Source organism: Microcaecilia unicolor, chromosome 4 (genome assembly GCF_901765095.1).
Source record: "Microcaecilia unicolor chromosome 4, aMicUni1.1, whole genome shotgun sequence".
Taxonomy (NCBI): Eukaryota; Metazoa; Chordata; class Amphibia; order Gymnophiona; family Siphonopidae; genus Microcaecilia; species Microcaecilia unicolor.
In genome coordinates this window covers 304276542-304291946 of record NC_044034.1, presented here as the reverse complement: position 1 = coordinate 304291946, position 15405 = coordinate 304276542, and the positions used below count along the sequence as shown (strand labels likewise).

The 15405-nt window shown below is 48.7% G+C and overlaps 1 protein-coding gene across 1 annotated transcript in view; it reads right to left on the bottom strand.

Annotated features, from left to right (window-relative positions):
• The window catches only part of LOC115469711 (disintegrin and metalloproteinase domain-containing protein 9-like), a 538235-nt gene that overhangs the window by 340908 nt on the left and 181922 nt on the right, over positions 1 to 15405 (bottom strand). Inside the window, exon 4 of the mRNA XM_030202498.1 lies at positions 1606 to 1677. Coding sequence (XP_030058358.1) covers positions 1606 to 1677 — 72 coding nt within the window. The remainder of the gene's footprint in view (positions 1 to 1605; positions 1678 to 15405) is intronic.

Genomic DNA, 15405 nt, shown 5'->3' with positions numbered 1-15405 from the left:
CTGCTGCTAGTAGTAGCCTAGGATCCAGGTTCAAATCCCACTCTACCTAGTACATTTGTGGTAGAAATTGTGAGCCCTCCAAAACCTCCAAATTACTAAACTGGGTAAAATATATGAATACCTGTACTCTATATATTCAATACTCAACTATATTTCAACTATTTCAATTGCACTTTATTATATATCACAAATATCAAAACATTATAAAATCATCAATCAAAAATTAACCCATATACACACACACACCCCATTCATCCAAACCTTACATCAATCCTCACTAATACATCATATATGCCTGCCTACTACAAAACCTAGCAATTAGCTCTTGTTACAAAATGCTCCATGGAAGTACTAATGGGTTCCTGTCCACCCGATATCCATGAAGTGGATGGAATCAATAACTGAATCCGACCCATGATGATGCTCTAGTAGCGAAACACAGGCTCTGTTGGGTATGGGAAACTGTGTGCGATGAAGGGTTGCCTTGCCATGCGAAGACTGGCTTTATGGATCCAGACGTTGTAATTGAAATTTGTTAGATGAAAGTGATGCCTGCTGGTTTTGAAAAGCTAAACGTGGAGTTGAGGAGAATGCTCCGGAAGCTGTAACAAGTACAGTGACAACAGCGTGGACCGAGAATATGGACAATCAGAAAGTATTTAAAGGAAAGTTTGTGGAGGAGCTGTTTATTGGAATGGCAGTAATGTGAACAGTGATGACAGCGTGGGCTGACAATATGGATAAGTAACAAACTATTTAAATGAAGGTTCCGATGGGATTGTCAATTGTAACAAGAGCTAACTGCTAGGTTTTGTAGTAAGAAGATATATACGATGTATTAGTGAGGATTGATGTAAGATTTGGATGAATGGGGGTGAGGTGTATGTGGGTTAATTTTTGATTGATTTTATAACGAAAAGCCACCAGGCCGCCCTCCCTCTTCCAACCAACAAAAAGCCACCAGGCCGCCCACCCGCCCTCCCTCCCAGCATCTCCCAGCACCTCTCAGCACCAGCGCTCGCCCTCCTCCTCTGAAATTGAAAAGGCGTCGGCAGCTGCAGCGAAACGTGTGGTCTTCACTCGGTGCGCCTTCGGTCTTCGCTTGTGTCTCTCAAGCTCTGGTCCCGCCCTCATGGTTGGAAGAGGGAGGGAGGGAGGGCGGGCGGCCTGGTGCCTCGTTGGTTGGAAGAGGGAGGGAGGGCGGGCGGCCTGGTGCCTCGTTGGTTGGAAGAGGGAGGGAGGGCGGGCAGCCTGGTGCTTCGATCATTGGAAGAGGGAGGGAGGGAGAGTGGGTGGAGCGGACCACCGACGGCGTGCGTGCCAAAGGAGAGGGCTCTGAGTGCCCTCTCTGGCACGCGTGCCATAGGTTCGCCATCACTGCCTTAGAACAAAGACGGCTATCTTATTTACAAACTCAGGTAGCAAAGGTGAAGCCAAAGCTTAAGTGAGCAACAGAAGATGTGATGATTTTTAAAGAAAGCTTCTCTTACAAGGACAATATCTGCACCATAGAGGCTGTCACAGCACAAAGGTTTAAAACAGCAAGATCAGTTTATAAATCAGAAAAATGTATGACTATAATGTGCAGATAAGAAAGCTACTTACAGAGTCAATGAGATTCACAATGTTGATAACCTGTGCAATGATGTTAGATTCCTTTTTTTTGGAGAAGATATACTATATAAAAACACAAAAAAACCAACATAACCACATAATGAAAATTCCTGAACACTAATTTGACAAGATGCAATTTTGTATTTGCCATATTGTATCTGTTTAATTAGCATTAAGAAAACAAAGCATTACAGTGAAAAGGAAAAAAAATGATAGTTGGTATGCTTGCCACAAGCTTCCATGTTTTTGCCAATCATGAACACAGATTGACTACTGCTCACACCATGACCTGTCAGAAAACCAATGGTACAAAAATGTGATCCAATAAGTGAAAGCTTGTTTCTATTAACTATTTAGGCAAGGACATCTGTTTCACTGAACTCTTCATTCAGAAAGTTGGGATACATTTAAGGCCATTAATTTTTCTAGAATGCATTAATGCCCTATGCCATTAAATGACCCTTACAGAATAACATTTGGAAATCATGGAAGTCAAAGCACGTTAAAATTTGTGCATACGGCATTGACTACTTGAAATAATAATTTATGGGAGGCTCCATTTAAAGCATTTCACAGGGTGCCAGTTGGAATGTGCAGCTTTTATCAGTCTACACATTAATATCTGAAATCCATGCAAATGGAAAGGCCTCTGCCAACACATTTGTCAAGACATGGAGCTTGCCCAAATGATTTCTGATTTTAGCTTTAATGAATTTCAAATGTTGGACTTCAGAGATGTTTTTAACATCCTATCTCAGCTAAAAATGACCATCACTTAAGTTTTCTCTTTTTGGGTAATATGTGAGGGAACTATGTGAATAAGGCTCAAAGCTTCTTCAAACTTGCATTCAAACTTGGGGTTGAATGGGTGATTTCACTGTCTTTTTTTTTTTTGTTATATTACTCTACTTATTTAGCAAAGTTAGTTTATACAATAGAGTAGCCAAGAAAAAAGGATCAACACACCATATATCAAAAAAGCACAAGATAATTGTAAATATCAATTATGGTGTGTATGTAGGAAATGCAGATATCTTAATTCAATTATCTAAATGTAAGGAGAAAAGACCTCATCAAGACCTTATCAATAATACTGAGGCTCAATGCCACATATCAATGTGATTGGTCAAAAAAGTCATCATAGGTCTGAAAAACCTCCTTAATGGTGGTATGGTAGGAAAACCTTTAATCATTAATTCAAATCAAAAACTTCTAGCAACTGCCAAATAAAGATCAAGAGAATTGATACTTAGCTTTAAGCTGCACAGCAAAATAAACTTCACTGTTCTTCTCATGAAATTCTTGGAAATACAATTGTTCTCCGAGGACAAGCAGGCTGCTTGTTTTCACTGATGGGTGACGTCCAACGGCAGCCCCAGGATCGGAGATTTCCCTAGCAACGAAGTTTGCTACAGCCCTCGCGCGCACGTGCGCACACCGCGCATGCGCAACCAACTTCCCGCCCGTAACGCGAACGTGCCTCAGTCTCTTCTTTTCCGCAGCTCAGGGCAGCTGTTTTTCAGTTGCTCCGCGCCCCATAGAGAGCCCTCACAGCCTTTTTTGCTGTTTTCGCCATGTTTTTGCGTCTTTTTCAAGTGTGTTCGCTCGGTTTTCTTCGATTAAAAAAAAAGAGAGCTTCCTTCCTTTATTTCTTAGTGTTTTCCCCAGTAAGTTTCCTATCGTTGTCGCGAACGGCCCTTTTAGCCGCCAGTCCGGGTTTTCCTTGTTTTTGTGCCTTTTTATTGGCAACATCGCGGATTTTGACTTCGTCGCCGTGATTTTTCCATCCATGATCTCGAAGATCGCCAGCGGCTTCAAGAAGTGCACGTGGTGCAGCCAGGCAATCTCAGCCACTGATCCACACGCTTCGTATATTCAGTGTCTTGGGGCTGGTCATCACCCCGATGCTTGTACTCTGTGCAATACCCTTAAAAAGCGGACACAAGCATCGAGATTGGCCCAGTGGGAACGCCTGTTCCAAGCCGTGCCCGGTCCTTCGGCGTCGACGTCGGTAGCAGTACCGAGATCGTCGGAGACAGTATCGATGTCAGCACTGGAGAGTGCATCGACGTCCGGAGTGCAGGTAATGGCTGTCCAGAGACCATCCCACGCTGGCAGCAGTGAGCCATCGAGTGGGTCTCCACCTGCCTCGAGGGCTTCTGCGGTACAGGCCCACCGGGACCGCCCTTCTTTGGACCCGGCCCCGAGGAAACGTGTGGATTCCACGTCTTCCTCGTCGATACCGGGAGGTGCCGTGACGTGCTTCGAGCGAAGGCGAAGAAGCACCGTCATCGGTCACCTTCCCGTCACGGTACCGAGAGCTCGGGGACATCGAAGGAGTCAGCACCCATGAAGCGTCGACGCAGGGAGGACTGCTCACCCTCCATACAGGAGGTGTCGATGCGCTCTTCTCTGAACAGCCCGGTACCGCCTCCATTCCCCAGGCAGATTCTGACTTTGTAGCCTGTAGTCTTTTGGGAGGAAGGCCTACCATTCTGCTATGCTCGTGTCCAAGATCCAGTCCTACCAGCTCTACACGAGCATCCACTTGCGGAACAATGTGCGGCAGCTGACGGACGTGGTCGATAAGCTCCCGTCGGAGCAGGCAAAGCCTTTTCAGGAGGTGGTCAGACAGCTGAAGGCGTGTTGCAAATTCCTGTCCAGGGATGCTTACGACACTTTTGATGTTGCATCCAGGGCCGCTGCTCAAGGTATAGTGATGCGCAGAATCTCATGGCTGCGTGCCTCTGACCTGGAAAATAGAGCCCAGCAGCAGATTGCGGATGCTCCTTGCTGGGGGGATAACATTTTTGGCGAGAAGGTCGAACAGGTGGTAGAGCAGCTCCACCAGCAGGACACCGCCTTCGACAAACTCTCCCACCGGACGCCTTCAGCATCTAACTCATCAGGTAGATGTTTTTATGAGGGAAAGAGGAATGCTCCCTATGCTTCTAATAGGCGTAGTTACAATCCACCTTCCCGACAGCCTGCTCAGGCTAAACCCCAGCGCGCTCGTTCACGTCAACAGCGTGCACCTCAACAGGCTCCTGCAGCTCCCCAGCAAAAGCAAGGGATGGGCTTTTGACTGGCTCCAGGCGAGCACAGCCGATATAAACGTGTCCGTGCCGGATAATCTGCCGATAGAAGGGAGGTTAAAGTTTTTTCACCAAAGGTGGCCTCTGGTAATCTCCGATCGGTGGGTTCTTCAAATAGTACGGCTAGGATACTCCCTCAATTTGATCTCAAAACCTTTTCAAATTGTCCTCCAGGAGCTCAGTCCCTCAGCTTCCAGCACAAGCAGGTACTTGCCGAGAAACTCTCCGCCCTTCTCAGTGCCAATGTGGTCGAGCCCGTGCCACCGGGGCAGGAAGGGCTGGGATTCTATTCCAGGTACTTTCTTGTGGAAAAGAAAACAGGGGGGGATGCGTCCCATCCTAGACCTAAGGGCCCTGAACAAATATCTGGTCCGAGAAAAGTTCAGGATGCTTTCCCTGGCCACCCTTCTTCCCATGATTCAGAAAAACGACTGGCTATGCTCTCTGGACTTAAAGGATGCTTAGTGGAAACTGTACAAAGCAGATCGTAAATAAACCAAAATATATTTTATTAATAGCATAAGAATAAAATATGCATACAATAGATAGCCCGACACATTTGGAGATACGAGACTGTTTATATGACCTCAGGTCCTTAACCATTTGTTTCTACATTTCTGAATGAGCCGTTTTTTCAAGATACTGACCATATACTATCTACCAGCACATTTCTATTTTGATAGTAGAGAACTACTATATAGCCCCTGAAGCAACCCATTTGGGCGAAACACGGCCTGTGTCGGGCTATCTATTGTATGCATATTTTATTCCTATGCTATTAATAAAATATATTTTGGTTTATTTACGATCTGCTTTGTACAGTTTCCACTTTGGAGTTTGCAGATCGTCTGCCCCTTTGTTTTCTTAAAGGATGCTTATACTCACATCCCAATGCTGCCAGCTCACAGGCAGTATCTTCAATTCCGTCTGGGAACACGGCATTTTCAGTATTGTGTGCTACCCTTTGGTCTCGCCTCTGCGCCCAGGATGTTTACAAAATGCCTGGCAGTCGTGGCGTCGTCGCTACGCAGACTGGGAATGCATGTGTTCCCTTATCTCGATGATTGGCTGGTGAAGAACACCTCGGAGGCAGGAGCTCTACAGTCCATGCAGATGACTATTCGACTCCTGGAGCTAGGGTTTGTGATAAATTATCCAAAGTCCCACCTTCTTCCAGTTCAGAAACTAGAATTTATAGGAGCTCTGCTGGACTCCCAGACAGCTCATGCCTACCTCCCCGAGACGAGGGCAGACAATCTTCTGTCTCTTGTTTCCTGGGTCCGAGCGTCTCAGCAGATCACAGCTTGGCAGATGTTGAGATTGTTGAGCCACATGGCCTCCACAGTTCATGTGACTCCCATGGCTCGTCTTCACATGAGATCAGCTCAATGGACCCTAGCTTCCCAGTGGTTTCAAGCTGCGGGGGATCTAGAGGATGTGATCCAACTGTCCACGGTTTTTCTCAAATCCCTACATTGGTGGACAATTCGCTCCAATTTGACCTTGGGACGTCCCTTTCAAATTCTTCAGCCGCACAAAGTGCTGACTACGGACGCGTCTCTCCTGGGGTGGGGAGCCCATGTCGATGGGCTTCACACTCAAGGACGTTGGTCCCTCCAGGAATCAGGTTTTCAGATCAATCTCCTGGAGTTGCGAGCGGTCTGGAACGTGCTAAAGGCTTTCAGAGATCGGCTGTCCAAACAAATTATCCAAATTCAGACAGACAGTCAGGTTGCCATGTATTACATCAACAAGCAGGGGGGCACCGGATCTCGCCCCCCTGTGTGAGGAAGCTGTCCAGATGTGGCTTTGGGTTCGCAGTCATGGCATGTTTCTCCAAGCCACGTATCTGGCAGGCGTAAACAACAGTCTGGCCGACAGGTTGAGCAGAATAATGCAACCTCACGAGTGGTACGTCAGATCTTCCAAGCATGGGGCACCCCCTTGGTCGATCTCTTTGCTACTCAGACCAATCACAAGGTCCCTCAGTTCTGTTCCAGACTTCAGGCCCAAGGCAGACTAGCGTTGGATGCCTTTCTCCTACATTGGGGGAAGGGCCTCCTGTATGCATATCCTCCCATACCCTTGGTAGGGAAGACTTTGCTGAAACTCAAGTAGGATCGTGGGACCATGATTCTGATCGCTCCCTTCTGGCCATGTCAGATCTGGTTCCCTCTTCTTCTGGAGTTCTCCTTTGAAGAACCATGGAGATTGGAGTGTTTTCCAACCCTCATTACTCAGAACGAGGGGGCGCTTCTGCATCCCAACCTCCAGTCCCTGGCCCTCACGGCCTGGATGTTGAGAGCGTAGACTTCGCCTCCTTGGGTCTTTCTGAGGGTGTCTCCTGAGTCTTGCTTGCTTCCAGAAAAGATTCCACGACTGATGTGACAGCAAGACCCTAGATCCTCATTCTTGTCCTACAGAGGCCCTGCTTCAATACCTTCTGCACTTGTCTGAGTCTGGTCTCAAGACCAACTCTGCAAGGGTCCACCTTAGTGCAATTAGTGCTTATCATTATCATGTGGAAGGTAAGCCTATCTCGGGACAGCCTTTAGTTGTTCGCTTCATGAGAGGTTTGCTTTTGTCAAAGCCCCCTGTCAAACCTCCAACAGTGTCATGGGATCTCAACGTCGTCCTCACCCAGCTAATGAAACCTCCTTTTCAGCCACTGAATTCCTGCCATCTGAAGTACTTGACCTGGAAGGTCATTTTCTTGGTGGCTGTTACTTCAGCTTGTAGAGTCAGTGAGCTTCAAGCCTTAGTAGCTCATGCTCCACATACTAAATTTCATCATAACAGAGTAGTCCTCCGCACGCACCCTAAGTTCTTGCCAAAGGTAGTGTCGGAGTTCCATCTGAACCAGTCAATTGTCTTGCCAACATTTTTTCTCCGTCCGCATACCCGCCTGCTGAACATCAGTTGCACACGTTGGACTGCAAGCGAGCATTGGCCTTCTATGTAGAGCGGACAAGCCCCTTCAGACAGTCCAAATGTTTATTTGTTTCTTTCGATCCCAACAGAAGGGGAGTGTCTGTCAGGAAATGCACCATTTCCACTTGGCTAGCAGATTTCATTTCCTTCACTTATGCCCAAGCTGGCCTGACTCTTGAGGGTCATGTCACGGCTCATAGTGTTAGAGCCATGGCAGCGCCAGTGGCTCACTTGAAGTCAGCCACTATTGAAGAGATTTGCAAGGCTGCGACGTGGTCTTCAGTCCACACATTCACATCTCATTACTGCCTGCAGCAGGATACCCGCACGACAGTTGGTTTGGCCAGTTGGTGCTGCAGAATCTGTTTGGGGTTTAGAATCCAACTTCACCCCCCTAGGCCCATGTTTGTTCTGTTCCAGGCTGCACTCTCAGTTAGTTGTCTGTTTTTAGGTCAATCTCAGTTATGTCCTCGCTGTTGCGAGGCCCAATTGACCCTGTTTGTTGTTTTGAGTGAGCCTGGGGGCTAGGGATACCCCATCAGGGAGAACAAGCAGCCTGCTTGTCCTCGGAGAAAGCAAAGTTACTTACCTGTAGCAGGTATTCCCCAAGGACAGCAGGCTGATTGTTCTCACCAACCTGCCCACCTCCCCTTTGGAGTTGAGTCTTTGCTTTCTATACTGACTGAGGCACCTTTGTGTTACAGGCGGGAAGTCAGTTGTGCATACGTGGTGCACGAACGTGCGCGCGAGGGCTCTAGCAAACTTTGTTGCTAGGAAAATCTCCGATCCTGGGTCTGCCGTTGGACATCACCCATCAGTGAGAACGATCAGCCTGCTGTCCTCAGAGAATACCTGCTACAGGTAAGTAAATTCGCTTTTCCACAGGTGTCGTCCAAGCTGCATTTAAATGATTGCTTTTTCTAGGCAAAGGTCCCTATGATGACTCGTTTCACAAAGGCTTCTTCTGGAGACCCTGCAGGGTGACGTCCAACGGCAGCCCCAGGATCGGAGATTTCCCTGGCAACAAAGTTTGCTAGAGCCCTCGCTCGCACGTTCGCTCACTGCGCATGCGCGACCAACTTCTCGCCTGTAACGCGAACGTGCCTCAGTCAGTATAGAAAGCAAAGACTCAACTCCAAAGGGGAGGTGGGCTGGTTGGTGAGAACAATCAGCCTGCTGTCCTCGGAGAATACCTGTTACAGGTAAGTAACTTCGCTTTTCCACAGGTGTCGTCCAAGCTGCATTTAAATGATTGCTTTTTCTAGGCAAAGGTCCCTATGGGGACTCGTTTCACCAAGGCTTCTTCTGGAGACCCTGCAGAGCTAGATAGACCATTGGTTTAATCCAGTATGGCTATTCTTATGTTCTTATGCGGTGGACTATTAACAAGCTCCATTCTGAATTTGCCAGCTTTTGATCTAAAATAGTGAACTAGATCATCCGCATTTGGAATGTCTAAGTTGGTCTATGCCGTCAGAAATTCAACTTTGGTTAAATTATTATTTTTTTAAATATATTTTACAAATGTCAATACAAAGAGAATACATCCAAAATGGTGTACACACAACCACCAAAGCATCACTGTAATACCCAAAGATATAAACAAATTTATCTATGCAGATAATTCCCGCATTGACTTTTGTGCTTTTTATATAACATCTAAACTTCCCTTCTCTCCTACTAACAGCCCATATATCCATACCTGAAAAACAACAAGCATATTAATCACTAACTCATCATATACACATTTCCCATCCTAACCCATTCCCCTAACCTCACCCAGCCCCATCAGTCTTGTGGTACCCGGAAACATGGCGAGGTCAAAATGTTCAGATGATGTTGCCAAAGAATAGCATATTGTCTATTACCAACAAGAACAGTTTCTTATTATGAAGTCTATTCCTATTACTTCAGAAAAACTCTCTCTTTTTAGAATGTGTCAATTACAATTTATATTTGTGAATCATCTTCCTCCAGTTTAATCTACATTCCTTGCTCTTAGATTTCTTCCAACCTTTCTAATTTTCTACGCTCTTGTTTTAATAAAACTAATTCCCCAATGAATCACTTGATGGAATCTTGTTTAACCCTCAACTTCTTGGTAAGGGGTGCAACATCATCTAGAACAGATTTACTAAATGCATTACAGTTCCTAATCAATTCTACTCCTACCCTTCACACAAGGAATTTCTATCCCTAAAGATTCCGCTATTTCCTGAATAATTTTTTTTTTGGCTCAGTTCCCTTTTTAACATATAGGACTTGACTCATATAATCATGCCTAATCACGCCTAAAAAAAAAATCGGCACTGAAATGAAATATGTCTAAGCATATTCTATAAAGTGCACCTTAATTTAGGCGTACTTTATAAAATAAGCCGAAATTTCCACACGGTTTATAGAATATGCCGAGCACTGGTCCACACAACTAAATTTAGTCAAGGACAGGTAAGTAAAACTTGGTGTAAATCACGACGCCTAAATTAGGCAAGGACTGGGTGTGTTCTATAACACCACACATAGAATTCAGAAATGCTCATGACAACTGTATGACTTAGAATTTACTAACATCACGTTACAGAATATACTTAGACAGTTCTGCACGTAAATGCTAATGCCAATTAGTGTCAATAATTGCTTGTTAACTGGCAATTATCAGCACTGATTTGCTTAACTAATTAAGTTGCACGCACAAATACAGAATACATCTGTATTTGCATGTGCAACTTAAATCGCGCTATATAGAATCCAGCGGATAGTGCAGTCCCCCCCCCCCCCCCCACCATTAGATCCACCCATTGGTTGTCCTCCTTCCACAGGTCTGAGATAGCAAATGATACATACCTGTAGCAGGTGTTCTCCGAGGACAGCAGGCTGATTGTTCTCACGACTGGGTTGACGTCTATGGCAGCCCCCTCCAACCGGAACAAAAACTTTGCGGGCGGTCCAACACGCAGGGCATGCCCACCGCGCATGCGTGGCCTTCTTCCCGCCCGTGCGTGACCGTTCCCGCTCAGTTGAATGACAAGCAAAGGAATGAGGAAAAACGCAACTCCAAAGGGTAGGAGGGAGGGTAGGTGAGAACAATCAGCCTGCTGTCCTCGGAGAGCACCTGCTACAGGTATGTATCATTCGCTTTCTCCGAGGACAAGCAGGCTGCTTGTTCTCACGACTGGGGTATCCCTAGCTCTCAGGCTCACTCAAAACAAGAACCCCGGTCAATTGAACCTCGCAATGGCGAGGGCATAACAGAAATTGACCTATGAAGAACAACTAACTGAGAGTGCAGCCTGAACAGAATAAAATCGGGTCCTGGAAGGAGGAGTTGGATTCAAACCCCGAACAGATTCTGCAGCACCGACTGCCCGAACCGACTGTCGCATCGGGTATCCTGCTGGAGGCAGTAATGTGATGTGAATGTGTGGACAGATGACCACGTCGCAGCCTTGCAAATCTCTTCAATAGTGGCTGACTTCAAGTGGGCCACTGACGCAGCCATGGCTCTAACACTATGAGCCGTGACATGACCCTCAAGAGCCAGCCAAGCCTGGGCGTAAGTGAAGGAAATGCAATCTGCTAGCCAATTGGAGATGGTGCATTTCCCGACAGCGACCCCTTTCCTATTGGGGTCGAAAGAAATAAACAATTGGGTGAACTGTCTGTGGGGCTGTGTCCGCTCCAGATAGAAGGCCAACGCTCGCTTGCAGTCCAATGTGTGCAACTGACGTTCAGCAGGGCGGGTATGTGGTCTGGGAAAGAATGTTGGCAAGACAATTGACTGGTTAAGATGGAACTCCGACACCACCTTTGGCAGGAACTTAGGGTGAGTGCGGAGGACTACTCTGTTATGATGAAATTTGGTATAAGGAGCATGAGCTACCAGGGCTTGAAGCTCACTGACTCTACGAGCTGAAGTAACTGCCACCAAGAAAATGACCTTCCAGGTCAAGTACTTCAGATGGCAGGAATTCAGTGGCTCAAAAGGAGCTTTCATCAGCTGGGTGAGGACGACGTTGAGATCCCATGACATTGCAGGAGGCTTGACAGGGGGCCTTGACAAAAGCAAGCTTCTCATGAATCGAACTACTAAAGGCTCTCCAGAGATGGCTTTACCCTGTACACGATGATGGTAAGCACTAATCGCACTAAGGTGATTCCTTACTGAGTTGGTCTTGAGACCAGACTCTTATAAGTGCAGAAGGTATTCAAGCAGGTTCTGTGCAGGGCAAGAACGAGGTTCTGGGGCATTGCTCTCACACCAGACGACAAACCTCCTCCAATTGAAAAAGTAACTCTTTTTAGTGGAATCCTTTCTAGAGGCAAGCAAGACGCGGGAGACACCCTCAGACAAACCCAACGAAGCAAAATCTACGCCCTCAACACCAGGCCATGAGAGCAAGACTGAAGGTTGGGATGCAGAAGCGCTCCGTCGTTCTGCGAAATGAGAGTCGGAAAACACTCCAATCTCCACGGTTCTTCGGAGGACAACTCCAGAAGTAGAGGGAACCAGATCTGACGGGGCCAAAAAGGCGCTATCAGAATCATGGTGCCGTGGTCTTGCTTGAGCTTCAGCAAGGTCTTCCCCACCAAAGGTATGGGAGGATAAGCATACAGGAGGCCATTCCCCCAATGGAGGAGAAAGGCATCCGACGCTAGTCTGCCGTGCGCCTGTAGTCTGGAACAGAACAGAGGCAGCTTGTGGTTGGTCTGAGAGGCGAAAAGGTCCACCGAGGGAGTGCCCCACTCTCGGAAGATCTTGCGTACCACTCTGGAATGGAGCGACCACTCATGCGGTTGCATGACTCTGCTCAGTCTGTCGGCCAGACTGTTGTTTACGCCTGCCAGGTATGTGGCTTGGAGAAACATGCCGAACTGGCAGGCCCAACGCCACATCCCAACGGCTTCCTGACACATGGGGCGAGATCCGGTGCCCCCCTGCTTGTTGATGTAATACATTGCAACCTGATTGTCTGTCCGAATTTGGATGATTTGGCAGGACAGCCGATCTCTGAAGGCCTTCAGTGCGTTCCAGATCGCTCGGAGCTTCAGGAGGTTGATCTGAAGATCCTGTTCCTGGAGGGACCACAGTCCCTGGGTGTGAAGCCCATCGACATGAGCTCCCCACCCCAGGCGAGATGCATCCGTCGTCAGCACCTTCGTGGGCTGCGGAATTTGGAATGGACGTCCCAGGGTCAAATTGGTCCGAAGTGTCCACCAGTGCAGCGAATTGCAGCAACTGAGGGACAGGCGGATGACATCTTCTAGATTCCCGGTGGCTTGGCACCACTGGGAAGCTAGGGTCCATTGAGCAGATCTCATGTGAAGACGAGTCATGGGAGTCACATGAACTGTAGAGGCCATATGACCCAGGAGTCTCAACATCTGCCGAGCTGTGACTTGCTGAGACGCTCTGGTCTGGGAAGCGAGGGACAAGAGGTTGTTGGCCCTCGCTTCAAGAAGAAAGGCCTGAGCCGTCTGTGAATTCAGCAGAGCTCCTATGAATTCCAGAGATTGGACTGGCTGGAGATGGGACTTTGGGTAATTTATCACAAACCCCAGTAGCTCCAGGAGGTGAATAGTGTACTGCATGGACCGGAGGGCCCCTGCCTCTGAGGTGTTCTTGACCAGCCAATTGTTGAGATACGGGAACACGTGCACTCCCAGCTTGTGTAGATACGCCGCGACCACCACGAGGCACTTCGTGAACACCCGTGGGGCAGAGGCGAGCCCAAAGGGCAGCACACAATACTGAAAGTGCCGTGTCCCCAGACGGAATCTGAGATACTGCCTGTGGGCTGGCAGTATCGGGATGTGAGTGTAAGCGTCCTTTAAATCCAGGGAACATAGCCAATCGTCTTTCTGAATCATTGGTAAAAGGGTGCCGAGGGAAAGCATCCTGAACTTTTCTTTGACCAGGTATTTGTTCAGGCCCCTCAGGTCTAGGATGGGACGCATCCCCCCTGTTTTCTTTTCCACAAGGAAGTACCTGGAATAGAATCCCTGCCCTTCCTGCCCGGGTGGTACGGGCTCGACCGCATTGGCGCTGAGAAGGGCGAAGAGTTCCTCTGCAAGTACCTGCTTGTGATGGGAGCTGAAGGATTGGGCTCCCGGCGGGCAATTTGGTGGAGGGGAGGCCAAATTCAGGGTGTATCTGCACCGCACTATTTGGAGAACCCACTGGTCGGAGGTTATAAGAGGCCACCTTTGGTGAAAAAGTTTTAACCTCCCCCCGACTGGCAGATCGTCCGGTACAGACACTTTGATGGCGGCTATGTTCCCATGGATCCAGTCAAAAGCCCGTCCCCGGCTTTTGCTGTGGAGGCACAGGGGGCTGCTTAGGCGCACGCTGTTGACGGGAACGAGCGCGTTTGGAAAGTCCCTGTGCCTGAGGAGGCCTTCGGGCCGGCTGGGTGTACCTACGCTTGTTGTAGTCGTAGGGCGCAGCCTGCCTGGCCCGGGAAAAACGTCCACCTGCTGAGGTGGATGCTGAAGGCGCCCGGTGGGAGAGCTTGTCGAGGGCGGTTTCCCGCTGGTGTAGTTGGTCCACCAACTGCTCGACTTTCTCGCCGAAAATATTGTCCCCCCGGCAAGGGACATCCGCCAGCCATTGCTGGGTGCGGTTGTCCAGGTCAGAGGCACGCAGCCATGAGAGTCTGCGCATCACTATACCTTGGGCCACAGCTCGAGATGCCACATCACAGGTGTCATAGATACCCTTGACAGGAACTTTCTGCACGCCTTCAGCTGCCTGACCACCTCCTGAAAGGGCCTGGACTGCTCTGGAGGGAGCTTGTCAACCAGGTCCGCCAGTTGCCTCACATTGTTCCGCATGTGAATGCTCGTGTAGAGCTGGTATGATTGAATGCGGGTCACGAGCATAGAAGATTGGTAGGCCCTGGGTAGAGGGAGTGGCCGGGGCCGATTGCCCGCTCACCCCCGCCTTCGCCGGTAGTCCGGCGGGCCAACGGTACCTGTACTCCTGGGGTCGGTGCCATCGTCGGTGCCGATTTCGCTGACATCGGTACCGGTACCGAAGATCCGGCCGTCGACACCAATGCCGTCGACGTCGAGGGGCCGGCGCAAATTCCAAAAAGACAGTCCCGAAGAACTTGCCTCGCCACCTGTGTCCGCTTCCGCAAGCCGAGACACAAGGTGAACGTCTTGGTATTATGCTCCGGCCCAAGGCACTGGAGGCACCAAGCGTGGGTATCGGTTTGTGAGATCTGCCAGCCGCACCGACCACACTTCTTGAATCTGCTCGGGACCCTCGAGGACATTGACGGAAAAATCGCGTCGGCGAAGTCAAAGTCGTCGATGGTGGCGGTGGAAAGCACACCTGAAAAAAGAAAACGACCGAGCAGCCACAAGGCCGCAACGAGGCGCCCCCGCGGCTAAAGACGACGAGGGGACAAACTTCTTTTTTTTTTTTTAACAAAAAAAAGGAAAGAAGCGCGAACGCGTATAAAAAGAGAAAAACTCGTGGCTAGGCCACGATCCGGTTTCCGGGGCTGACAGAGAGAGAGACGATAACACGTCTCTCTCCAGCGCGGAATCGAATAAAACTGAGCGGGAACGGTCGCGCACGGGCGGGAAGACGGCTGCGCATGTGCGGTGGGTGTGCCCTGCGTGCGGGACCGCCCGTAAAGATTTTGTTCCGGTTGGAGGGGGCTGCCGTGGACGTCAACCCAGTCATGAGAACAAGCAGCCTGCTTGTCCTCGGAGAAGCCTTTATACCTACCTCGTCATTTATAGTACTATATATTCT